Source organism: Pseudorasbora parva, chromosome 17 (assembly GCF_024679245.1).
Source record: "Pseudorasbora parva isolate DD20220531a chromosome 17, ASM2467924v1, whole genome shotgun sequence".
Lineage (NCBI taxonomy): Eukaryota > Metazoa > Chordata > Actinopteri > Cypriniformes > Gobionidae > Pseudorasbora > Pseudorasbora parva.
This window is the reverse complement of record NC_090188.1, coordinates 3,306,430-3,334,161: the sequence shown is the minus strand read 5'-3', so window position 1 is coordinate 3,334,161 and position 27,732 is coordinate 3,306,430. Positions and strand designations below refer to the sequence as shown.

Here is a 27,732-nt window from a genome sequence, read left to right as displayed (position 1 = left end):
AAATTAAAAATTTGAGTTGATACAATGAAGGAAATTTGTTTAATAAATAGAAACTCAAAATATTATTGTATCTGAACCACATAAAAAAAATTGATAAATCAAGAAAATAGCACTATTTAGCATGTTTCACTGCGTCATCACAAATAAAACACACACAATTACCGAATATGCTTACAAAATCTTTTAACAATATTTTAATAAAGGTTGCTGAATCTCAAAAAAATTTCATTGAATTAACTAAACGTTTTAATTTCAATGAACAAATTTTAAGGCAACCAGGTAACTTTTTTCAAAATAATTTTTTTACAGTGTAATTCATCCTAAAGCTGTTCTATCGGGTTGAGCTCAGGACTCTGTGCAGGCCAGTCAAGTTCCTCCACACCAAACTCCTCATCCATGTCTTTATGGACCGACGCTTTGTGCTCTGGAGCTCAGTCATGCTGGGACAGGAAGGGGCCGGGCCGTCCACAAACTGTTCCCACAAAGTTGGGAACATGAAATTGCCCAAAATGTCTTTGTATGCTGAAGCATTAAGAGTTCCTTTCACTGGAACTAAGGGGCCAAGCCCAACCCCACCCTATAATCCCTCTCCATCAAACTTTACACTTGTCACAATGCCGTCGGGCAAGTCCCGTTCTCTTGGCGACCGCCAAACCCAGACTCGTCCATGGGATTGTCAGACTGAACCATGATTGGTCGCTCAGAGAACACGTCTCACTGCTCTAGAGTCCAGTGGCGGCTGCTTTACTCCACTGCATCCCACGCTTTGCATTGCTCTTGGTGATGTAAGGCTTGGATGAGCTGCTCGGCCACGGAAACCCAGTCCATGAAGCTCTCTCCGCTGTTCTTGAGCTCATCTGAAGGCCACAGAAGTCTGGAGGTCTGGAGCTGTTGACTCTGCAGAAAGTTGGTGACTTCTACACACTGTGACCCTCAGCATGCGCTCTGTGATTTCACGTGACCTATACAACTTCGTAGCTGAGTTGCTGTTGTTCCCAATCGCTTCCACTTTGTTATAATCCCACTAACAGTTGAGCGTGGAATATTTAGTAGTGAGGAAATGTCAGGAATGGACTTATTGCACAGGTGTCAGCCTATCACAGCCCCACGCTTGAGTTCACTGAGCTCCTGAGAGCGACCCATTCTTTCACTAATGTGTGTAGAAGCGTCTGCAATACTTAAGGGAATATAGTGTATATCATGCAAATTATACCAAAATTATCATGAATTTGATTTCTATAGTAATTTATACATTTTATACAAAAACAGTGTGCAGTGCTCTGTTACACCACTAGATGTCTCCCTTGACCACAATTTCACTGTGTGATGAATTCTACTTTTTTTCTTTAATGTTGTCTGCACACAAACATACCATCATTCCTACAATGCAAGCACACTAAACACTGAATGCAGAGTTTTAAAATGTTTATTAATTTGTACAACTGCACAGATCTACACATTCAGACTTCTAAAAGAGAAAAGTGCAGAAAAGCACCAACAAATCCATACATTTAGGCATTGATCATCAATTACAAGGTATCTCAAAGTTCTAATATTTAAATAGGGTAATCCGTCCATGCAAGATATGGTTTAATAATAATAATAATAATAATAATAATAATAATAATTAAAAGATCATTTACATTTTGGGATTCATCCGTACTGCAATTCTGTAGAAATCTTTCGCTTGAAAGCCAACAAACCCTCATACTCATTGAACACGTCGAGCTTTAGCGGAATATAAAAGTGAATGTTGAAGCGTTTAGAACACAGCGTCGTTTTTAAATACCAACCCTACACACACACTCTTCGTTTTCTCTTAATGTAAAGGCTATCTCATGCAACATTAGCATCTCAAATATACATCTGTGCACGTTGGATCTTCTTCAGACAGAAGTTTGGGTGTCGAAAGACCCTCGGCCTCCATCCACCCTAGCACACTTTAAAGGGGCTTTAATACAGGATACACGAGCAACACCTCAATCAGGTGCTGTGCATTAAATATAATAACACTTGGTCTTGTATAAATTAGCAAAGACTAGGCTAAAATACATTGATATAAAGAAAAGACATTTGACATTGTGCTTTTTTTGTTTGTTTTGAATAGGAAAAAGCCTGTGAAATAACAGTGTAGAGGACACGCCATAGTCACAGTACTTGGCACTCAGAAACCACCTTTCTATACGAGCGCGCGCACACACACACACGCGCACACACACACACACACACACACACACACACACACAGGTAAACATGCAGGCTCTCCGTTTGGCATTTCAGTCAAAGGCCTTGCTGTTTAAATCAACTCAAAAGCTCTTGTGAAACATGCCAGTTATTATGTTAGTAAGGCCATTCAGAAAGTGTGAAGAAGTCGTCATCATCATCGTCAGTAAGAAGCTGATCTGTTTGCATGAGGGAAGCTCAGGTTCAGTGAGTGTTTTCATTGTCAAATTCAATGAAATGCATTTAAATGCGCAGCATGTTATTTCTTTAATCATAAATCCTCTTATAAGGTGTAGAGTCACTTACAGGAATGGCCAAAAGTGAACGTTTGAAGTCAAACTGCACCGATTCACAATCAGTTTCTCACGTCTGACGTTTACTTTCACAAATAATGAGGAGGCCTTTTCAGCGAGGTCACAATGCTATTTGGAAACCGGATCAGATTTAAATCACATATGCTTGATTCAAAGTACAGGTCTAGAACAGAACTCAAATGTTTGGACACATCTGCGCATACTTTATTATTTTTTACGCTAATCAACACTGCATTTAATTGATTAAAAATAGGGGAAAATTGTGAAAGTTCAAAATAAATGTTTCCTGTGTAAATATATTTTCAAATGTAATTTATTTCTGTAATGCAAAGCTGAATTTTCACTCACCAATGCTACATTTATTTGATAAAAAATAGGCAAATATAGTGAAATATTATTACAATTTAAAATAAATGCTTCATGTGCAAATATATTTTAAAATGTAATTTATTTCTGATGCAAAGCTGAATTTTGACTCAGTAATGGTGCATTTATTTGATTAAAAACAAGGGAAAAATAGGGAAATATTATTGCAATTAACAATAAATGTTTTCTATGTGTAATATATTTTAAAATGTAATTTATTCCTGTGATGCGAAGCTGAATTTGTAATGAAATGGCCATTTAAATCTAACGTCTGACAAGTCAATAAGTCAAAAAGTTATTATTACTATTCAGAAACAGAAAATAGTCAAGTAATGAAACCTAGGAAATGACTCGAAATTAAATTCTTCTTCTTTGTCGTTCATCAACTTTTGCTTTTAAACAGGCATTTATTTCACTATCCCCTCCAACATTTTTAATCAAATTTTGTTTTGTAAACAAATGCATTCATAGCCACAAATCATCATCAATAATATCAATTATTAATGCACGAGCTTTGCATCCAAACATCTGAATATCAAACATAGGGCTGTTTTATAAAAAATGTCTGAATAACAACAACATAATAATAATAATAATAATAATAATAAAAGGTCCACCCGCTAGGCCTTCACGTCCTGAAATGAGGAATATGAAACAAAAACACACTCACAAACACTCTCTCATCCCATAAGCAGTGAGAAAGGCTGTTCTCTAATTACGAAGCAATAACAAACCTAGTTAACGAGACATGAGACGCTCTGACTGGGTTTCCAGTTAATGGACTCCCCCCAAAAACCCCACGGGCCTCCAGGAGGGATCGGAGCATCAAGAGACGCGGCAGCTGAAGCTCAAACACAGCAGCCAGAGACGCGAAATATCACGGCAGAACCTGCGGCCCGGCCCGGCCCCGCTCAGAGGATGGTGCAGAAGAACTTCTTCTCCCTGAAGGGGTTTTCTGAGGCCGGGACGGGCACGATTAGTGGGTCCTCTCGTATGTGTGCGTCGCAGTACGCCATCAGGTCCGCCGCCGCCTTCGACACCTGCGGAGGACAACAGCTTCACATTAAACGCGGATTCAGAACAAATCACACTTTCTGAAGAAAAATGGTGAAATATTATTAACATTTAAAATAAACGTTTCTATGTGAATATATAGTAATTATTGACATTTAAAGGTAGTGTATGTAGGTTTGTTGTCAAAACTGGTACTGCAATCCCTTTCAAATGACTGTAGAGCGGTGTATCCCATCTCCCCCTGACTCGAGGTTGCCAGATTGGCTGCAGGATCAGTAGGAACGTTTGTAGATCTGCAGCTGAGGTAACTAAACCAGATCTGGCAACCCGGATACAGAAACACTACTGACTTTGTGATTGGTCGATAGGTGGAGGGCGGAGCTTCAGGCCAAAACACAACATGTCAACATCAACATCAGTTGAGGGCTGCAACAACAACTTTTAAATGTCAATATCCTGGCCGGACTACTGTTGTCAGTGATAGATAAGTGTTTGAAATGAACACGATTTCTTAATGTCTAGTGATATATCAGGGCCATTTATGATTAATTGAAATACATTTCTTACATACAGTTCCTTCAATCTAAAAAATGCTGGGTTAAAAACAACCCAAGTTGGGTTGGAAATGGACAAACCCAGAAATTGGGTTGTTTGTATGGTTCCATTCACTGGGTTCAAACAACCCAATTTGGGTTGTTTTTAACCCAGCATTTTTTAGAGTGTTTAAAATAGCTGTTTCTACGTGAATATATATTAATAATAATAATAATATACATTATTATTATTATTGTTATTATTATTAATGATTAAATACAGTATTATTATTAAATCTATTATGACAATAAATAAATAATACCGATTGATAAAAGTCAACATCAAAGTTACTGTATATAGTTTATTTGTTTTATTGTATATAACTATTGTATTATATATATTATAATTATATAATATTATACATATGTATTATTCTCACCAATAATAATATTAATATTAATAATTATTATTATTAGACATATGTATTATTACTATTATCATTATTATTATTATTATTATTATTATTATTATTATTATTATAACTATTATAACTATTATTACCATTATTATTATATAATATTACAAAAATATAAAGTCATCATCATAAATAACAACAATAATATTAATAATAATAACAATAACTAGAATTATTATTAAAGGCATTATAACATTGTAAACAATATAAAAAAAATAAACAACAAATAATATTAAAAACAACAATCAAGAAGAATAATCAATAAATTAGTTGTTTTAATATTATTAATATTATGAAATACATTATATTAACACATATTAATATTTAAACCATAGTAATATTATTAATAATAATTGTTTTTGCTGTTGTTATTATTATTATTATTATTATTATTATGTTTTCCCCTCACATCATATTAGAATGCTGTGAATCATCCAGAACACTATAGTTTAGCACACACACATGAATATGAATATGATATATATTCAGCATGATGACTACCAGACTAATAAACGACAGCATTCCAGATGAACGAGCAGCAGAGGGACGTGAGGGAACGGTTCCTGACTGTTAGTCTACGCAAAGACCAAAGAAGAAGTTCGGAAGAGGACGATTTTAGTCTGCAAATGTCACGCTGCATAATCACGGCAAATAATGACATTTATCACAGTCCATCATGAGCACTGATGATTCCAGTCCAGACACAAACACACACACTCTCTCATAAAACATCAACTACTCATTTATTATTCAGTTCATTTACTTGTTGTTCATATTATCTAACACTGTTTGACTTAACAAACAGCCCATGCTTCCTTTAGGTGTATATATATATATATTAATATATTAAGTATAATATGTATATATACACCTAAAGGAAGCATGGGCTGTTTGTTGGGCTGTCTACATACCGGTATACAGAGCTGGACAGTAACTAAGCACATTTACTTGAGTACTGTACTTTTTACACTTTTTTACAAGTACACTTTTTGAGTATCTGTACTTTACTTGAGTATTATTTTTTTCTGTAAACGTATGACTTTAACTTCACTACATTTGAAAGACAAATATCATACTTTTTACTCCACTACATTTCTATCAAGGTCGCAAGTCGTTTCTGCAGCAGCTCTGAAAGTCGGAGGATGATTTATTCCTTCTTTAAAAGGTGTTTTGTTGTTTCAGACAGTCTGTCAGGAATCACTCTCATAGGGTCATATACATTTCCCCAACTTTTTTTGAACACTGATCAGTTCATAGCAAAATGGAAGAAGACTGTTCTTAAGCACAAGTGTGTGCACCCAAAGAAAGTATGTTTCAGTTTAAAAAAAATCAAGATTAGTTTAGTCGGCATACACTTGGTGCATGACTTATAAAATATTACAAATATAAACGTCTGGGAGAAAGAGTGGTAAAGTTGGAAGAATATCAGATGTGTATGAGTGTATTGGATCCGTGCATTCGGCCTTAAAGTGACAGCAGCTTTGTAACTTTTCTACAAGTATTTAAATGAGTTTTAGTCGTATGCTAGTACGTCAGATGGAGCGTCACTGACTGGCTTAAACCATGATGACAGTGTGCATTTATACAACTATAGTAAAATAATGCATTGGCATAAAAAAGGAAATTTACTTTGATACTTAAGTACTTTTGAAAACAAATACTTCTGTACTTTTACTAGAGTAAAAATCTGTTTTTACAACTTTCACTAGTAACGGAGTAATATTTGACCAGTTTACTTTTACTCAAGTAATGAAGTTGTGTAGTTTGTACACCTCTGCATATATATGTATCCGGGGTGCAGCTATTTACCAGCTGCAAGAAAGATTTTCTGCCGACGGGTGTACGTTTTGGTCTGGTACACCCCTAGGATTAGTACTATTACATATAAAAAATACTTTTTACTCACATAAATTTGTTGCACGATTCCTGTCAGATCCAATATAGAAGGCACAACATTGTGTTTTAATCTCATTGGCCCTCATTTATCAATCTTGCGTAGAAACGGGCGTATATGTTGGCGTAAGATTATGCTTACACTCCTCTCACCGTCTGATTTATGAAGCTGTGCGCACCTCTGCATTCCAGGTGTACGCAATACCTGCCCTTGATAAATGTGGCGGCTGAAAACGATCGTCATTAGAATAACACGCCCCTATATATTCAAGTCTCCACCTCCCCCACGCCCTCATTTTACGCCATGGACACACGGAAGACGGCAAAGAAGCGAAACTTCTCCGACGTGGAGATCGGGCGCGTCTCAATCATCTCACTAGTCAGGGCACTGATTAGGACATAAGTCAATGGGCTGACTCCCTGATCAGTGCCCTGACTAGTGGACTAGTGAGATGATTGAGACGCGTGCCCATCGAGACCATCACCAGGGAAGTAGAAAAAAAAAACGAAATTGTTTTATTTGGGAGTTTAAAGAGTGGGATTAGAGGCACCTACAAAAACAAAATATGGACCCAAGTTACGAGTACTCTTAATAGTGTGGAGGTTGAGAAGCGCACTCCAGCAGTTTAAATAGCTGTTTGGATGATAAATTACCTATCACAGTGTATTATTTTACAGCACATGTTTTGAAACAATTAGCATGTATCACAGCACATGTATTGGGGTGTACGATATGATAATGATGTGATGTGGAGTAGCCTACCATTCATTCACATTAATAATTAGCCTACATGACAATTTGTAAGATTCTTCTTCTTCTTATGATTTTTATTCTTAATGAGGCTTGTTATTTAGAAGAAGAATGTTGTTTTTATCGATTTTATTATTATTTAAAAGAAGAAGGTCATTTTTATTATTTTGTCAGTCTGAATTATTTTAGTCCCAGTCGTGCGCAGCTGCCGGGCCAGGCGGGCCTGAAACATCCGGTAAAGCGCTCAGGCTCGCGACTGGAGGAATACAGGCCTACAAATCAAACGCTTTGGTAAAGTCACACAAATAAAACATTGACGTTCATGTTGCTCAAAAATAAACACTGTTGTTGTGGTTTTTAACAGTGGGTCATATAGCATATCTTGTCAGTGCGTTTTGTGGTGTTAGGTTTTTTTTTTTTTTGCGCATTTTCCCACTAACTCAAACGTGCGTACACCACCTCCTGAGTTGGTGTAGGATTTGAGCGTGCCGTACGCCAACGTCCATATTGATAAATCTCAAAGTCACCGTGGGTTTGGGTGTAAGCAAGGAGCACGCTGGAAATTTGGTGTACGCACTTTTGATAAATGAGGGCTAATATGTCTGCAAATCCAGCACTTTTGACTGGTTTACAAACTATTCCGCAGTGAAATTAAGCAAACACACAAATGCTCTCTCCCATGTGAGCTGGATCTTCTTTAAAAAAATAAATGAAGTATCACACATTCCTAATATTAGGATCCGAAGGAAGCTTATGCAGCGACTGTTCTTCCACAATATCTTGCCATCTTCTTCCACGTTTATTGCTGCTGGCTAAGCCAATCAGCTCCATGAGTCAGTGGGCGGGGCTACTGAATTACACGCCCTTATTATTCTGTAGAGGCGTGTTTCGTCGCGCGATGACATAACAATGAAGCTCATGATTGTTTTCTGGGCATGGTGTCTATAAAAGCTATTCTTTGACTGAAAAGGAAGTTATCAGCTCTGAAACTTACAGAATAATTTTATATCATCATGACCTTTTATATATCAAAAGCTCAAGGAAAGTTGATTTCTCAATTCATCACCCCTTTAAAAGCTTTTAGAGTGAGAAACCACTGCAAACGATTCAGTGTGTGAGTGAACTGTCTGAATGAATCACTCTGAATCATTTCAGACCACCCGTTTGATAGTTAAAAAAGAACCGATTAAAAGCTTTCGGAGTGAGAAACCGCTGCAAACGATTCAGTGTGTAAGTGAACTGTCTGAATGAATCACTCTGAATCATTTCAGACCACCCGTTTGATAGTTAAAAAAGAACCGATTAAAAGCTTTCGGAGTGAGAAACCGCTGCAAACGATTCAGTGTGTAAGTGAACTGTCCGAATGAATCACTCTGAATCAAGACTCATTTGAGACCACCCGTTTGATCGTTAAAAAAAAGCCGATTAAAAGCTTTCGGAATGAGAAACCGCTGCAAACGATTCAGTGTGTAAGTGAACTGTCCGAATGAATCACTCTGAATCAAGACTCATTTGAGACCACCCGTTTGATAGTTAAAAAAGAACCGATTAAAAGCTTTCGGAGTGAGAAACCGCTGCAAACGATTCAGTGTGTGAGTGAACTGTCTGAATGAATCACCCTGAATCATTTCAGACCACCCGTTTGATAGTTAAAAAAGAACCGATTAAATGCTTTCGGAATGAGAAACCGCTGCAAACGATTCAGTGTGTAAGTGAACTGTCCGAATGAATCACTCTGAATCAAGACTCATTTGAGACCACCCGTTTGATCGTTAAAAAAAAGCCGATTAAAAGCTTTCGGAGTGAGAAACCGCTGCAAACGATTCAGTGTGTGAGTGAACTGTCTGAATGAATCACCCTGAATCATTTCAGACCACCCGTTTGATAGTTAAAAAAGAACCGATTAAATGCTTTCGGAATGAGAAACCGCTGCAAACGATTCAGTGTGTAAGTGAACTGTCCGAATGAATCACTCTGAATCAAGACTCATTTGAGACCACCCGTTTGATTGTTAAAAAAAAGCCGATTAAAAGCTTTCGGAGTGAGAAACCACTGCAAACGATTCAGTGTGTAAGTGAACTGTCCGAATGAATCACTCTGAATCAAGACTCATTTGAGACCACCCGTTTGATCGTTAAAAAAAAGCCGATTAAAAGCTTTCGGAATGAGAAACCACTGCAAACGATTCAGTGTGTGAGTGAACTGTCAGAACTGTCAGAAAAAAACTGACAGAATTTATCAGACTGAATCATGAACATAATCAAATATGATCAACAACAACAACAAAAAAACTTAATCAAATATGAGACAAATTCAAATTCTGCTATAAAAGACACTAATGTCATTATTCAGCTCAAGTCTTCAATGTTGATTCAGTTCAGTTCAATAACCAAATTTCATCAATTTTGAAACAAGTTTTACAGATAATAACAGTCAGTATTCACAGAGTCAGTTCAACATTAATTCAGTTCAGTTCAATAACTGTGCACAATTCATCAATTATGAAATAAGTTCTACAGAAGACAATAGTACCATCAACCAGTTCAAGCTGTTCTCATCTGATAATGTCAGCAGATTCAAATCATAAAGCATCTTTTAATCCCCAGCTAAACAAGCCAAAGGTGAGAGTGTGGCAGGAACCCAAACTCCATCAGTGACAGAGATGTGTTGTTGATCAGCGGAGGTCCAGTAAAGAGTCGACTGATGTGTGTGTGTGTGTGTGTGTGTGTGTGTGGCTGATGAGACTCAGCTGTCGGAGAGGAAGCAGCGAGTTTCAGCGGTGTGTGTGACGCTCACAGCCAGATGGTGCAAACGCGCCACTGACAAACAACACACTCAACAAACAAACTACATTTCCCTTCTCCTCGCTCCTGGGTGAAGCCGAAAACTAATATCAAAGTGCCAAAAGGTACCATAGCTTTACGATGCTTTTGGACATATGAGTATATGTTGATGCGAGCAATGCATGCACTGATTAAAATGTATACCTTTGGATAAATGTATGTAAAAATGTATCACACAATACCACAGTATTTGCATAGGAAACCACCACAGTGCTATTATATAAGGCAGGGTTTCCTAAACTCAGGAGGTTCGCCAGTTGATGAAAAGATAATAATTTATTAAATTAAATGTAAAAAATCCCTAATACATAACCAGTCAAAATGTTAGAATAATATTTTTTTTTATATTTTTGAGTCATCTCTTCTGCTCACCAAGGCGAAACAGTAAAACAGATATATTAAGACTGTGATATATACAAGGATGCATTCAATCAATAAAAAGTGAAAGTTAACTGATCAAAAGATTCTACAAAAAAAATGAAATGCTGACAATTCACAGGAATAAATGACACTTTCTACAGCTGTTTTAAGATGTAATAATATTTAAAAATGTTATTGGGTACTGTATTTTTGATCAAATAAATGCAGCCTCGGTGAGCAGAACTCATGTGGAACTTTGATTGTGGCTTTCTTGGCCAGGGCTCCTTCGCAAAAGAAACTTGTTCTCAAACGATTTCCCTGGTTAAATAAGGGTTAAATTAGCCTGGATGCCAGCCGAACTTAGCCCCACAAATTTTTTAGGTCGGGCAGTTCGGTCTGGACTCGCTCCATAGAGGAGTAATTATCCTCGAACAGAAACTGTTCAGACCAATGAGATCATCAGGGCGAGCTTTAGACGATGACGGACAGATGATCAACAGTAACGTAATCATCACGTCATCAAAGGGGCTTGGGTTATATTTGTTCGAATCCTAAACGGAGAGAAATCACCTTCACTATTTCTCTCAGAAATGATGATCATGTTGGGTAAGTACTCTGTGTATCAGTAAATTATTCTATTTTTTTACAACACCGGCAAAGATCGTGTATTCCAGCGCGCGTGCAGACAGGGTTGCCAAGTTTTTACAACAAAACCCGCCAACTACTAGCCCTAAACAATAGCTTCTCGGGGGGTTCTCCGGGGAAAAAATGGTGTTTGGGGGGTAAAATGTGTGTTATTTTGGCAAGGTTGCCTGCTAATATTCGCACTCATGGGTCTATATCACATAAGTCCGCTTCAACCCGCGGACATAGAAAACAACCCGCGGAAAAAAACGCGGACTTGGCAACACAGTGCAGTTGAGCTCTGTTGACATTTGACAACTAATGTTATGCGTTGCTCCGCTGCTCTGATTGGTTGTAGGTCTATCCAATCGAGGTCTTTCCTGGTTCAGTTTAAAAACGCCCCATAATCACAGCCCAATGGAGCATCAGACTCATATTCTGACTAGAGCTGAGGATGACCACGTCAGGCTAGGGCTAAATAAAAAAAACACTCTTTCAGAAACATTAAAGTGCCCCTATTATGTTTTTTTTATGCAGTGTGTATTAACGTAAACGTTCTGCAAAGTTGTAAAGTCGAAACAAGTGCACGATAAAATAAGTTATCGTGTTGCAAAAGAAAGAATCGACTTAAGCCGGGTACACACTATGTGATTTAAATTAGTCCTTTAAGATTGTTTCTTGTCAGACGAACATGATCCCTGCTGTAAGCCATGTTGCACTGTAAGATCTAAGCCGGGTGCACACTGTGCGATTTTGCCCACGATTTGGCCATCTGAGACAAATTTTGCAAACCCTAAAAGATTCCTCTGATCCTAGGCTAAAATCTGACGTCTTTGATCGTTTGTTAACCGGCAAAATTAAATTTGACCTCAGGTGAAATTCTGGCAGTGTCAGAAGATTTGCTGAACAATCCTGCAGTGTGACTTCTCCTACGATGATCGTCAAATATCTCGCTTTTTTAAGACAAACTATGACCAAAACCAGAGCTAGAGATTTCTTTGTAGCCACCATATCAGTCCTGCGTGTAATGCAGCTCACTGTGACCGAACGCATCATTCATTGATGATATAAAACTGCGGTCGAGTTTTCTTGCATGCATCCGTTTTTAGTGCGCCTTGAGTATCGTACAGTCTGACATTAATGACAACTGAGATCTTACAGTGTGACATGGCTTACAGCGGAGATCATGTTCGTACAGTCTGACAAGGGACATTCGCAAAGGACACAGTGTGCAGGACCAATAAGTTGTCATTAACGTCAGACTGATAGTTAAAGGGTTAGTTCACCCAAAAATGTAAATTCTGTCATTAATGGCTCACCCTAAGACCACACCCGTAAGACCTCCGTTCATCTTCACACACAGTTTAAGATATTTTATATTTAGTCCGAGAGCGTATGCAAGTGTATGCACACTATACTGTCCATGTCCAGAAAGGGAATAAAAACATCATCACAGTAGTCCATATGAGACATCAGTGGGTTAATTAGAGTCTCTTGAAGCATCGGAAATACATTTGGGTCCAAAAATAACAAAAACTACGACTTTATTCAGCATTGTCTTCTCTTCCAGGTCTGTTTTCAATCCTCCGCAGTGACGCTGCTGACGTGTTATCTGAAGCTTTGTTAATCGTCAGAGGGAGACTGTGAACAAAACAACCTTCGCAAACATGTCTAAGGATTTTCACACAGAGGAAGACTGGCATATTTTTGCTCAGCCATATTGATTTGAACCCGAATACACGTCAGCGGCGTCACTGCGCAGTCGCGGATTCCTGTGAATTGTCAGCATTTAATATTTTTTGTAACATTATAAATGTCTTTACTTATTGATTTAATGCATCCTTTGCTGAATGAAAAAAATGGCTTGATTTTTTTGTGTATATATCACAGTCTTAATATTTCTGTTTTACTGGTTCGCCTTGGTGAGAAGAAAAGGCGGCTTTCAAAAATATTTAAAATATTATTGTAACATTTTGACTGGTTGTGTATTAGGGATTTTTTATTATATTTTTTTACATTTAATTTAATTTAATGAATTATCTTTTCATCTGACCGATCAGAGCAGAGTAGACCAGACTGGGCCATCGGTCCAATCAGAGCAGAGCTTGCCGAAAGGAGGGATTTAGAGAGACTAACTGATCCTTCGAGTCGTTTGCGAATCATTGAACCCTGTGGTGATGTGGAGTTTATATTATGAGAAAATGAAAGTGTTTTTGATGCATGTAAATCTGTTGTAGGAGACTCCAAAACAACATTAGGAATCTTTAAAATGACATAATAGGGGCACTTAAAACATCATTATATATTTATTTATTGATTGATTGATAGGAAAACCACTACATGGTTTAAAGCATCAAGGTGAAGTTAAAGGTGAAGCATGTGAATGTCCGCAGTAAAAGAGCTCTAATGGACTCTATCTGTTCGCTGCTGCGTCCGCTGTGGGTTTACTGTCGAGTCTGTAATTACAGCTGATGAAGAGCCACACTAATTAACACAGATCACATTCCACTGTGTGATTGAGGAATTAATTAAAGCCACGAACCTCCAATCAAACCGGCCACCGCTCGCTCTCGTCCTTCTGCCTTTATTTCATCAACAACACAGTAAAAACAGCAATACTGTTGTGCTCTCTATTGTACTGACTTATAAAATGAAATGTATTCCTGTGGTCAAAGCTGCATTTTCATCATCAACACTACACTCATCCTATGACTGATATATTTCAATCACACTATTTTAAAAGTTAATTTCCCACACAGCTCAACATCATGGCCGGTAATGAATCTGTGACGCTCCAAACGGAGGAAACCGACAAATTCGTGCTTCGCCTCAAAATGACCTTTGTTTTGTTGAGTGAGACACGAGCGCACGAGACGCATCGGCAGGAGTCAGATGATAAGAAGCTTTCTATTAATATGGGAATCTGGATGTTGGTTCATGACATGAGAAAGAAGGCAGAACGAATATGATGATTCACACACACACACACACACACACACACACACACACACACACACACACACACGCACACACGCACACACACACGACTGTCTTATAACCTTACAGTCACATGAAATCAAAACAGACTCCATTTACTTTCTTAATTCACGTGTCCTGTCTTATTATGAATATTTTATCAGTATATATATATATACTGTATATACTATACACCGATCAGGCATGACATTATGAGCAACTTCCTAATATTGTGTTGGTCCCCCTTCTGATGTGGTATCTGGCACCAAGATGTTAGCAGCAGATCCTTTGCCGCTATGCCGCTCCATACACAACAAACAGAGATGCTCTGTGTATTCTGACAGCTTTCTATCATAACCAGCATTAACTTCTGGAGCAGTCTGAGCTCCAGTAGCTCGTCTGTTTGATCGGACCCCACGGGACAGCCTTCGCTCCCCACGTGCATCAATGAGCCTTGGCCGCCCATGACCCTGTGGCCGGTTCTCCACTGTTCCTTCCTTGGAGCACTTTTGATAGATACTGACCACTGCAGACCGGGAACAGCCCACAAGAGCTGCAGTTTTGGAGATGCTCTGACCCAGTCGTCTAGCCGTCACAATCTGGCCCTTGTCAAACTCGCTCAAATCCTTACGCTTGCCCATTTTTCCTGCTTCTAACACATCAATTTTGAGGACAAAATGTTCACTTGCTGCCTAATATATCCCACCCACTAAAAGGAGCCGTGATGAAGAGATTATCAGTGTTATTCACTTCAACAGTCAGTGGTCATAATGTTATGCCTGATCGGTGTATATATATATATATGAGCTTTTTTTCATAGTAAAATTAACATCATCATCATCATCATCATCATCATCATCATCATCAATCCATCCTCAATCCATCATCAATCTATCTATCCATCCATCATAAATCTATCCTCAATCTATCTATCCATCCATCATCAATCTATCTATCCATCCATCATAAATCTATCATCAATCTATCTATCCATCCATCATAAATCTATCCTCAATCTATCTATCCATCCATCATCAATCTATCTATCCATCCATCATAAATCTATCATCAATCTATCTATCCATCCATCATAAATCTATCCTCAATCTATCTATCCATCCATCATCAATCTATCCATCCATCCATCATCAATCTATCCATCCATCCATCATCAATCTATCTATCCATCCATCATCAATCTATCCATCCATCCATCATCAATCTATCCATCCATCTATCATCAATCTATCTATCTATCCATCCATTCATCCATCATCAATCCATCCTCAATCTATCCATCCATCGATCCATCATCATCCTCAATCCATCATAAATCTATCCATCCATCCATCCTCAATCCATCCTCAATCTATCCATCCATCCATCCATCGCTGTCTTATCCCATCCATCCATCCATCCATCCATCCTCAATCCATCCATCCATCGATCCATCATCATCCTCAATCCATCATAAATCTATCCATCCATCCATCCTCAATCCATCCTCAATCTATCCATCCATCCATCCATCGCTGTCTTATCCCATCCATCCATCCATCCATCCATCCATCCATCCATCCATCCTCAATCCATCCATCCATCCATCCATCCTCAATCCATCCATCAATCCATCCTCAATCAATCATCAATCTATCCATCCATCCATCCATCGCTGTCTTATTCCATTCATCCATCCAGTCTTTTTCAATCCAACATCCATCCATCCATCCATCGCTGTCTTGTTCAATCCATCCATCCATGTACAATACACATTATAAATACTGAAATGGTATTATATGAAATACATCAGAAGTAAATAGAGTTTGTAAATGTCATTGTCTTAAAAAGTAAGACTAGCGATAAATATTCTTTTTTACATTGATTCAATAAAGAATCTGTCTATTCTAGGCTGCTTCCCCAAAAATCTCCCAGTGGTTAAAAAGCAGGAATGAGACAGAGGTCGTCTCTTGTGTAACTGAGGAAACATCTGCAGAATGAGAAACCTCTGCTGAATTGTCGATCCATCTTTCTTCTCCACTAAAAGGCCACAGCTGAGCCTGTGCTCCTCTAAACGCTCGCTCTGTCTCTGCTCTACCCATTTCTCCATCCTTTGGGTTTACAGGCCAGATCCTCCGCCAAACCGCCACCTAACTACAGCTAATAGCCACATTAGAGGGTTAGTTCACCCAGAAATGAGATTGGTGTCAGTAACTCCTCACCCTAATGTCGTTCCACACCCGTAAGACCTCCGTTTATCTTCACACACAGTTTAAGATATTTTATATTTAGTCCGAGAGCGTATGCAAGTGTATGCACACTATACTGTCCATGTCCAGAAAGGGAATAAAAACATCATCACAGTAGTCCATATGAGACATCAGTGGGTTAATTAGAGTCTCTTGAAGCATCCGAAATACATTTGGGTCCAAAAATAACAAAAACTACGACTTTATTCAGCATCGTCTTCTCTTCAGCGGTTGTGTTCAATCCTCAAATAAAGATTCAAACGGTTATGAATCAGCGTATTGAATCATGATTCAGATCACGTGTCAAACTGCTGAAATCACGTGACATTGGCGATCCGAATCATTGATCAATTGTTTTCATTCTGTTATGTGTGTGCGGGCAGTCATCCGTGAGGGGCTGCCCGTGTTTTATTGTGTGTGTGTGCAGGCAGTCGTCCGTGAGGGGCTGCCCGCGTTTTATTGTGTGTGTGCGCGGGCAGTCGTCCGTGAGGGGCTGCCCGTGTTTTATTGTGTGTGTGTGCGGGCAGTCGTCCGTGAGGGGCTGCCCGCGTTACTTTCATTTTGTTTATTTATTTAATTAAAGTTTGTTGAATGTTCGCCGGTTCCCGCCTCCTTCCTTCCCATCTAAGAACTTCATTACAAGCTTATAAAAGCCCAAAGAGTTCTGTACAACATGACAACTCTATAAAAGATTCTTTAGTTGAGTTTTTCCAGGTTCCAACTCACAAAGCAAGTCTTTCAATCGTTCACAGTAATGCCAGGCAGACGCAGAGCTGAGGTCAGATCAGTTTGAAATAAAGGCAGACGTAAACACAGACCTTTATCCTGTCCATGCAGGCCTCCATCTTCAGCTGCTCCACGGCTTTCCGGGCCTGAGAGATGCTGGCGGTGCTGTTATTGGCCATTCCGTCCTTCATGATTGAGTCCTGCACACAGAACACAAGACAGCGTGAGGAACCAGCGCGCCATTATCAACAGAATGGGAATTTTGCATGACTGGAAAAGTAGGACTGTGACGAGTGAAACGTCCAGTTGCATAAACAGAGCAACAAAGTCTTAAAGGGATAGTTCACCCAAAAATGAGAATGTGATGTTTATCTGCTGACCCCCAGTGCATCCAACATGTAGGTGTGTTTGTTTCTTCAGGAGAACACAAATGAAGATTTTTAACTCAACCGTTGCAGTCCTCCAGTCATTATGCATGTGAATGGGTAACAACTCTATGAGAGTAAAAAAAAAACATGCTTGGACAACATGCACACAAACCCTGCTGCTCCTGACGACACACTGATGTCTTAAGACACGAACTGATCGGTTTCTGTGAGAAACACAACCGTTTTTATGTTATTTTTTTTTAGCTCATATCAGACGAATCTCATCTAGTGTTGCCATCCGCTATTACTTCTGTCTGGTAAGGTCAAACTGGCGCAATCATTATATATATATATATATATATATATATATATATATATTCCTTATAAGTGCCTGCGCGGATCGGTCGAATGAGGCATCTACATAACATATATCTATGATCGCGCTGATTTGACCTTATCAGACAGAAGTAATAGCGGATGGCAACACTAGATGAGATTTGTCTGATATGAGGTAAAAAAATAACATAAAAACTGTTGTGTTTCTCACAGAAACCGATCATGTCGTGTCTTAAGACATCAATGTGTCATCAGGAGCAGCAGGGTTTGTGTGCATGTTGTCCAAGCATGTTTTTTTTTTTTTTTTTACTCTCATAGAGTTGTTCCCCATTCACATCATTATATGACCGACACAGCAACGGTTGAGTTAAAAATCTTCATTTGTGTTCTCCTGAAGAAACAAACACACCGACATGTTGGATGCCCTGGGGGTCAGCAGATAAACATCACATTTTTATTTTTGGTTGAACTATCCCTTTAAAGAAAAAATATTTTTTCTTTAAAGGGATAGAGGGTTTGCCTCTCAAACAGGAACAAATGTAGGGCGGGGCTTGATTCAGTCTGTGGAATTGATTGGATGGTTGTGGTTTGCTATTAGTGCCCGCCCTCGTCATCTGAGAAGAGAGGGAGGGGAAGATATTCTAATTACGAGACGCATGAATTTAAAACAATAATGCATTTATAATAATCTGCAAAATTCTATAAAAACATGAATTGTCTATTTTTTATTTCCTGGTGACTTTAAAGTCCCACTGAAGTGCCTTGAAACGTGCAGGGTTATAGAGACAGAGCGACACGCGTCATAATCTGAAAGCCACGCCCACCGGGGGGGAAACAAACCAACCGTCTCCATTGACTTGCTATTTACAGGAAACAAGCTAAAAAACACAGGAACAAAAACCTAGAAGTTTTTATTAGCTGCTGTGCTGACCCCAAAAACGAACGTTTAAGGACACAAAAGTGGATACAGGCAATAGAGACAGAGCGGTACATGCTATACTACAGAGACAACTGCGCCCACTGGAGGAGAACGTCATCAGAGACAGGAAATATAATATATAAAACTGACATTTGGATATTTGATAACATGTTTACTGCACACGTAGGCCTACTGAGACATACTGAGGGTCAGGATCCCAAAACTGACCCATTCTTCCTGCTGAAGCTTCACGTCTTATGGCCTGTATCCACTTTTGTCTCCTTAAACGCTCGTTTTTTGGGGTCGACAGCTTATAAAAATTAGCTATGTGTTTTTTTAGCTTGTTTGCTGTACACACGGTCACATCTCAGCTTTTAGACATTGTTCTGTTTCTTGTTATAAGTAAGAAAAGACGAGACGACCGCTTCACGCAATACAAAGTCAATGGAGAGCGTTGGACGGTGTGGGCGTGGCCTAAATACGCTCTGTCTCTATTCAATGTTGATGTAATTTCCACTGAAACAGAAAGACAGGGCAGGGCATATCGAACAGCTCCTCCCCTTTTTAAAATTAGCCAATAGCGTTTTGTTTATATCGCAGCTCAGCCAGAGCTGTTGAGCTTGATAAAGCCGCAGTTTCCTCCTAATCTCAAACCGTTTCTCTTCCTAATCTCCTCCATATCGCTTCAAAATATCATTCTGTGCAGAATTCAAACCGGTCTGATACGTTTTGTGGTCTACGCCGACTCTAGAGAGGCATTTGATTGGACAGAAATCTGATGAGAAGCTGAAGTGCAGAGTGATGTCATCAAAAGCATTGATTCAGGGCCGATGAGATTGAGATTTGCGAGGTTTTCTCTTTTTCAGTCCCTGTGCACCCGAGGGTTTAGACCGCTTCATTTTTGATGAACACGTGATGTCGGAAATTATCGACAATAATCCTCATCAATTCAATCTAATAATCAGGCTGACAAGTAAAGTCTCCATGTGACAACTGTTTCAACACTGATAATAATCATAAATGTGTGTTGAGCATCAGATCCTCATATGAGAATGATTTCTGAAGGATCATGTGACTCTGAAGACTGGAGTAATGATGATAAATTCAGCTTTGATCACAGGAATAAATTACACTTTACTATATATTCACATAGAGAACCGATGATTTACATTAATATTTCACATTTTTTACTGTATTTTTTATCAAATAAAAAAGCTAATTGACATTAAAATAGACAGTAGAATATACGTTTTTTTTTTATTCACAAAAATAAACATACACACAAACGTGTTTTTGTGAATTGTGTGGACTTTCCATAGGCGTAATGGTTTTTATAATGTACAAACTGTACACTGTCAGAAAAAAAAGGTACATTTCTGTCACTTGTTGCGGTACCCTAAGCTACAAAACCGGAAAGGTACTAATACGCACTCCTAAAGCACTAATATGTACCATTTAGGGGTTAGTAAAGTACAAAGATGTACCTTTTCACTTTTGTACCTTAGGGTACCGCCCCAGTGACAGCGCTGTACCTTTTTTTCTGAGAGTGTACATTCTATCGCCCTACACTGGCCTAAACCTACCCATCTCTCTCTCTCTCTCTCTTTCTCTCTCTCTCTCTCACACACACACACACACACACTAAACCCACCCATCTCTCTCTCTCTCTCTCTCTCTCTCACACACACACACACACACACACACACACACACACACACACACACACACACACTAAACCTACCCATCTAACACACACACACACACACACACACACACACACACACTAAACCCACCCATCTCTCTCTCTCTCACACACACACACACACTAAAACTACCCATCTAACACACACACACACACACACACACACACACTAAACCTACCCATCTCTCTCTCTCTCTCTCTCTCTCTCTCTCTCTCTCTCTCTCTCTCTCTCTCTCTCACACACACACACACACACACACACACACACACACACACACACTAAACCCACCCATCTCTCTCTCTCTCTCTCTCACACACACACACACACACACTAAACCTACCCATCTAACTCACACACACACAAACACACACACACACACACACACCCTAAACCTACCCATCTAACTCACACACACACAAACACACACACACACACACACACACCCTAAACCTACCCATCTAACACACACACGCACACACAGCCCCTAAACCTACCCATCTAACACACACACACACACACACACACACACACACACACACACACAAAACCTACCCATCTAACACACACACACACACACACACACACCCTAAACCTACCAATCTAACACACACACGCATGAAACACTCTGCATTTTTACATTTTCAAAAAAACATAATTTAGTATGTTTATATTATAAATCCATTTACATTGTGGGGACCGCTGCAGATCTTAGGTTTATATTACATTGTGGGGACATCTCCATATATGGTCCTCACAATGTAATATAAACAAGTATGTATACTCTCTCTCTCTCTCTCTCTCTCTCTCTCTCTCTCTCTCTCTCTCTCTCTCTCTCTCTCTCTCTCTCACACACACACACACACACACCATCCTTTTCCGATTCCCTCATGTGTTTCTGCATGGGTTAAACAATCCCCTTTCTCAAGTCTATGCCAGCGCTGTGATGTAACAGCTCCAGTAACACACCTGTCAAAACAGGTCAGAGGAGCAGCTTCATGTTGAACTTATTCTGTGTTATTCTCACACACAAGTCAATCTCAGCAGAACACGAGCTTCTGTTTAACGCTATACATTCAGAACGCCACCCCAGAGCTGAATAAAGGCCAAACACATGCAGGGCACCGGAACATTGGGCTGATCTCAATCAATGCAGCGATGCTTAGAGAAATGACCCAGCTGCTTTAGCGTTCATGTGACGCTCCTTATTTGCAGGCGACAAAATCTAGAATCAGCAAAAACACACGAGGGTCGTGATTATTATTCCTCCATGCATCCATCCATTCATTCATTCATCCATCCATTCATTCAAGGCCATTCGGTGAATTATCAGAGCTCATCTGAATCCTCGCGACCCTCGCATGGCGATTTAAAGGCAGAATTCCAGCCGATGGACCCAAACGCCCAAGAGACTCTTCGCGCGTCCATCTTTCGCTCTCACGCGCTTCTGGTCATTCCAGCAGCATTCCCAATAAACCTGCGGGATCCATCGCTCATCCCAAATCTACAGCACGAGCGCGTAATATTCGCTCGTGTTGACCATGAGATAATAAGCGGAGCCGCACGCTCGCGCCAGAACGCTGGAATCGTTACAAATGTTGCACTCGAACGTTCCAAAAATGACGCAATAGAACATAGAATTCCGCGCAACGAGCACAAATACCTGGCGAGGCGCGGGAACGCGTGTTAACACCCACCTGGAGTGTGTCAGCGGTCAGACTTCAGTGTGTGTGGCTCGACTCCACCCGAACGCGATGAGGAAAAACCCGCAACACCTCACACACGGTCACGGTCCGCTCGCGCGCATCAGCCAAAAAACAAAAAAAAAAACAAACGCCGTCAAACGTCGAGTATTTCCCCGGTTTCTGCTCTGGGCGGTTGACTCGGTGTCGGTTCATGAGATGTGAGGGGAACCTCGATGGTGACGCACAATCGCGCGCGCGGGGAGGATGCAGGTGTCACTGCGCCTTTAAGAAACCGGTTCGGTTCGCGCGCGCGTCCTCCGGTATTAGGTGTGTGCTATCAGGTGATGTTTGGTATCGCCGAAGGATCACCAGGGCGCATCCGCGGCACGTGAGGTTTCCCTGCTTAATGTGACATCATCGGGTCTCCCAGTCGGCGAGATGACGTCAGCGCCTCGCACCGTGACGTAACACAGATGTTGAATATCTCCAAAACAAATCTGTTTCATAGGCGAGCACTCTTGGCTTGGAAACTGCTTTCTACATATATATTTTTTTATCCCCATAGAATGAAATTTGGAATATTATAATAATAATATAGAGTAATTTTTGGGATTATGGTTTAAATTAATGATATCAATTAGTTTGATTTAACACATTTATTCTTAGGATTCTTTTATGACTAATTTAAATTTTCCTGTAAAATATGAATATTTTCTTCCCTTCTTAATTTGATGAGCAGTCATATAAAGTAGATAATAGACTGTCATTTCCTGGTAAAAAATGTATTTGGTAAAATATGCACTGACAAGGATATTATTAATTTATTTTATTATTAATATTTTGTTTAGTTTTATGATCAGTTATTACAAATCACTGTTGTCTTACAAAATGTATGTTTTTGTCATGCCGATAAAGCTTCTTGAATTGAATTAGAGAGAGGGGAGGGGGGAGTTTATTTATTTAGAGGGGGGGGGGGGGCTATTATTATTTATGTCAATATGTATTATTATTTATGTAATTCGCTTTGGCAATATTGTATTTTTACATTCATGCCAATAAAGCAATCTTGAATTGAATTGAGAGAGGGGGGGGGGAAGGAGAGAGAGAGACAGAGAGAGAGAGAGACAGAGAGAGAGAGAGAGAGAGAGAGAGAGAGAGAGAGACCCAATTGGATCCCATTTAAATCCTGTAGAAATTATCCCACATGCACTCTAAAAATGCAGAGTTGTTTTAACCCAATTTGGGTCAAATATGGACTAATCCACCAATTGGGTTGTTTTAATCCTGCGGTTGGGTTAAATATTTGCTTAAGACAACCCAATTGCTGGGTTAGTCCATATTTGACCCAACATTGGGTTGTTTTTACTCCAAATTTTTTAGAGTGTGATATGTATTGTCTTTATAAGACAGTTCCCACAGAATCCTTTATGAATCAGATAAGAATCTTACAGGACAAGACAGAAGTATCCTATAAGACGACTCCTAACGCAGTCCTATAGGAACGGGTCCAAAAATATGAGGGAATCCTGGACAGGTTTCTTATTGGAATCCGAATGATTATCTGACAGGGATCTTACTCTCTAAGTTTATGGATATTGGGAATGAATGCTCTTTTTTTGTAATAAAGAGTCTCATGCCATGTTTTTTGGAAAGATTGCTTTTACACGTCCTATGCCAGCATTGGTTTAATGATAACATTGAATATGAAAGGAATTACTGGTTATTATGAACACAAAGATAAAAATTTTGACAATTTTTCATTGTCCTTAACGGTAAATTTTTCCGCCATGAATGTGGATGATGTAAATCTCCTCTGGGTTTTCTGTTACTCACTCGCTGGGTTCATGAAAGATGTCAAATGCACCGCTACCGTCACTCATATACAGTATGAATCTGTATTTGTTGTTGTTTTGTTATATTTATCTTTGGAGCCTGCACTGTAAAATCCAACAGTGATTCTAACTTACACTTTTTAGTTAACTTTACTTAACGGCTTAACTCAATTGTAAAAATCTAGTAACCTGTACTATTCACATACACATTATACATATATACCTTGTTTACTCAAGATTGATTGATTGGTTTGAGTGCCAAAAAAAATAAAAATAAATCCCCATTATGGTGATCAGTGTTCCCTTTGGTTGGGCTCTTTCTTGGAACATTTAAATTACTGTAATTCTCTTCCTATTGATGCAGCGATGCAACAATAAATCACATTTATTTAGATTCAAAGAAAGATAAGTAATAAATAGGTTGCTTTTAATTATAGTTAATGATTTAGTCAGAAATTAGATCACCCTTTAAAAGCACACAATCACACACACACACACACACACACACACACACACGTTTGTTTTTGTGACATATGGGGACATTCCATAGGCGTAATAGTTTTTATACTGTACAAACCGTATTTTCTATCCCCTTACACTGACCCAGGAACAGACTTTTGCCCACGTACACTCACCTAAAGGATTATTAGGAACACCTGTTCAATTTCTCATTAATGCAATTATCTAATCAACCAATCACATGGCAGTTGCTCAGTTACTGGGATTTTCACACACAACCATTTCTATGATTTACAAAGAATGGTGTGAAAAGGGAAGAGTATCCAGTGTGCAGCAGTGCTGTGGGCGAAAATGCCTTGTTGATGCTCGAGGTCTGAGGAGAATGGGCCGACTGATTCAAGCTGATAGAAGAGCAACTTTGACTGAAATAACCACTCGTTACAACTGAGGTATGCAGCAAAGCATTTGTGAAGCCACAACACACACAACCTTGAGGCGGATGGGCTACAACAGCAGAAGACCCCACCATTCAGATGGTAGAGTCAGAATTTGGCGTAAACAGAATGAGAACATGGATCCATCATGCCTTGTTACCACTGTGCAGGCTGGTGGTGGTGGTGTAATGGTGTGGGGGATGTTTTCTTGGCACACTTTAGGCCCCTTAGTGCCAATTGGGCATCGTTTAAATGCCACGGCCTACCTGAGCATTGTTTCTGACCATGTCCATCCCTTTATGACCACCATGTCCCCATCCTCTGATGGCTACTTCCAGCAGGATAATGCACCATGTCACAAAGCTCAAATAATTTCAAACTGGTTTCTTGAACATGACAATGAGTTGACTGTACTAAAATGGCCGCCACAGTCACCAGATCTCAACCCAATAGAGCATCTTTGGGATGTGGTGGAACGGGAGCTTCGTGCCCTGGATGTGCATCCCACAAATCTCCATCAACTGCAAGATGCCCTCCTATCAATATGGGCCAACATTTCTAAAGAACGCTTTTAGCACCTTGTTGAATCAATGCCACGGAGAATTAAGGCAGTTCTGAAGGCGAAAGGGGTCAAACACAGTATTAGTGTGGTGCTCCTAATAATCCTTTAGGTGAGTGTACGTCCGAGGACCTTATATTTCAGGGGATTTTTCTGACTCATTTTAAGTCTGGACGTCCTAAGAGCACATTGAGAGGTTTTCAGAGATACCAACTGTGTGGAGGTTTCATCAGGACAACAACTTCTCATTGGTTTTAAATATGACTGAATAATCAGATTTAGCACTGTTATATGATATTTTGCAATTATCATTTCAATCTGACTAATTTTCAAATGGCTTGTTATAAACATCTCATGAAAATCAGACTTTCTGTTAGGAAACAGGGCATTGATGTCATACATGTCCCCAATAGAGGGACTTAAATCATGTTTATCAGGCATTCTGGAAGACACAACAAGTGAATAGGGAAAACATATCAATGCTCCTATGAAATATTAGATATTATTATGAACATATTGGCAAAAACGTATTTTTTCATTACATTCCAAGAACACATTAGATGCAGTGTAAAGATATATTGCATTGAATTGGAAACCCATGTCCATTTTACACACATATTGCATAAAGTTAAATGGCATATCAATAATTCAGAATCATCTTGATTATAAAAAATCATGAAAACTAAAAATTGATTGGTGATTGAAAAAAATAATTCCATTGTTTTTGCCTTATTTTCTAACATCAGAGTCCCGGTGTCCACTTACGAGGACATTTTTCAAAAAATATCATTTTTTTTTCCCTTCTGTTTCTTATGCTCTAAACCGGGGGTTTTCAAAACCATTCCCTGGAGCCTCCTCAGCACTGCACATTTTGGATATCTCCCTTATTGGACACACCCAGCTCAGCTCATGGAGTACTAAACTAATCAGCTGATGAGTTAATACAGCTGTGTTAAATAAGACACTAATAAGGGAGACATCCAAAATGTGCAGTGCTGGGGAGGCTCCAGGAATGGTTTGAAAACCCCTGCTCTAAACAATGCAATGACATGAACAAATACTAAATTCAGAAGCTTTTTTCCTGGGTCCCAGGAGGCGATGGTGTCTCTTATAAATTACAACTTTTATAAATTAAAAAGAAAAGCACACAAATGTTAATAAAGGCCATACTTTTACAAGTGTCAATTTTTTAATCCATATATTTCTAAAAGCGTAGGAACTTGGTACATTTTGTCATTGAAAACCATGTTCTGATTTTAAATCCTTTAATTAGTTGAAGGATCATGCGACCCCATGACACGAGCACATGGGAAGATTTAGCCCCAATCCCATTTCTTAGCCCTTCCCTTTCCCCTACCTCTTCGTTTTGTGCGTTCACGTGAAGGGGTAGGGGTGTATCGATTCTCTTTTGGCTGTAATGGGTTATTTATGTATGATGACGTAAAATGATGTGTAATGGTTTAGTAGTCGTGTCCCATTTCTCAGGGGGGATATTTTTAGGGCTAGTGGTTAGGCTAAGGGGTATAAAATAGAATTGGGACTGGGCCGAAGTCTCAGGATTGTTCGAATATTTCACTTTTTCGGAACCACTATAAAAGTGTTACGTACTGTTGTCCTTTGTGTGCGACGGCCCTATATTCGTAACACTTTCTGTCACACCATAAGACACATTTCAGTAAAAATGCTCAAAAAAGTGAAAGAATTGACAGTTAGTGACCCTAATATGGACTTCACACAACATACAAAATTTTCCTGGACCGTTCCCACCTGGTGGAATGACCTGCCGATCTCAATTCGTGCTGCCGAGTCTGTAGCCATTTAAAAAAAACATCTTAAGACACATCTTTTCCACTTGCACCTGACCAATAAAGACTAGCACTTAACTATCCAATAAAATGTTGGGTTTGTCAAACAAATAAAAAAGATTTGTGTACTGCGCTCGATTAACTGAGACTTCTTACAGCTCTTGCAGGTTGTTGGCCTTGTTTGTTTCGTTGCTTCTATTGCTCTCCCCTTTTTGTAAGTCGCTTTGGATAAAAGCGTCTGCTAAATGATTAAATCTAAATGGACATAATATGCATTTTTCTTTCTTTTC

General features: G+C 39.2%; 1 protein-coding gene across 2 annotated transcripts; it reads right to left on the bottom strand.

Moving 5' to 3' along the window:
- Positions 1-1,408: 1,408 nt before the first annotated feature.
- Positions 1,409-22,743, bottom strand: LOC137045156 (guanine nucleotide-binding protein G(I)/G(S)/G(O) subunit gamma-4). 2 transcript variants are annotated; one of them, XM_067421673.1, is made up of 3 exons: positions 22,332-22,743; positions 17,438-17,545; positions 1,409-3,943 (listed from the first exon to the last, which is right to left on the bottom strand). In XM_067421673.1, exons 2-3 carry the CDS (start codon positions 17,534-17,536, stop codon positions 3,815-3,817), a joined length of 228 nt encoding a protein of 75 aa, XP_067277774.1. In that variant the 5' UTR covers positions 17,537-17,545; positions 22,332-22,743; the 3' UTR covers positions 1,409-3,814. The 2 variants fall into 2 exon arrangements, with proteins under 2 accessions (XP_067277774.1, XP_067277773.1); XM_067421672.1 differs by having other exon boundaries at positions 22,366-22,730.
- Between the last annotated feature and the right edge of the window lie 4,989 nt (positions 22,744-27,732).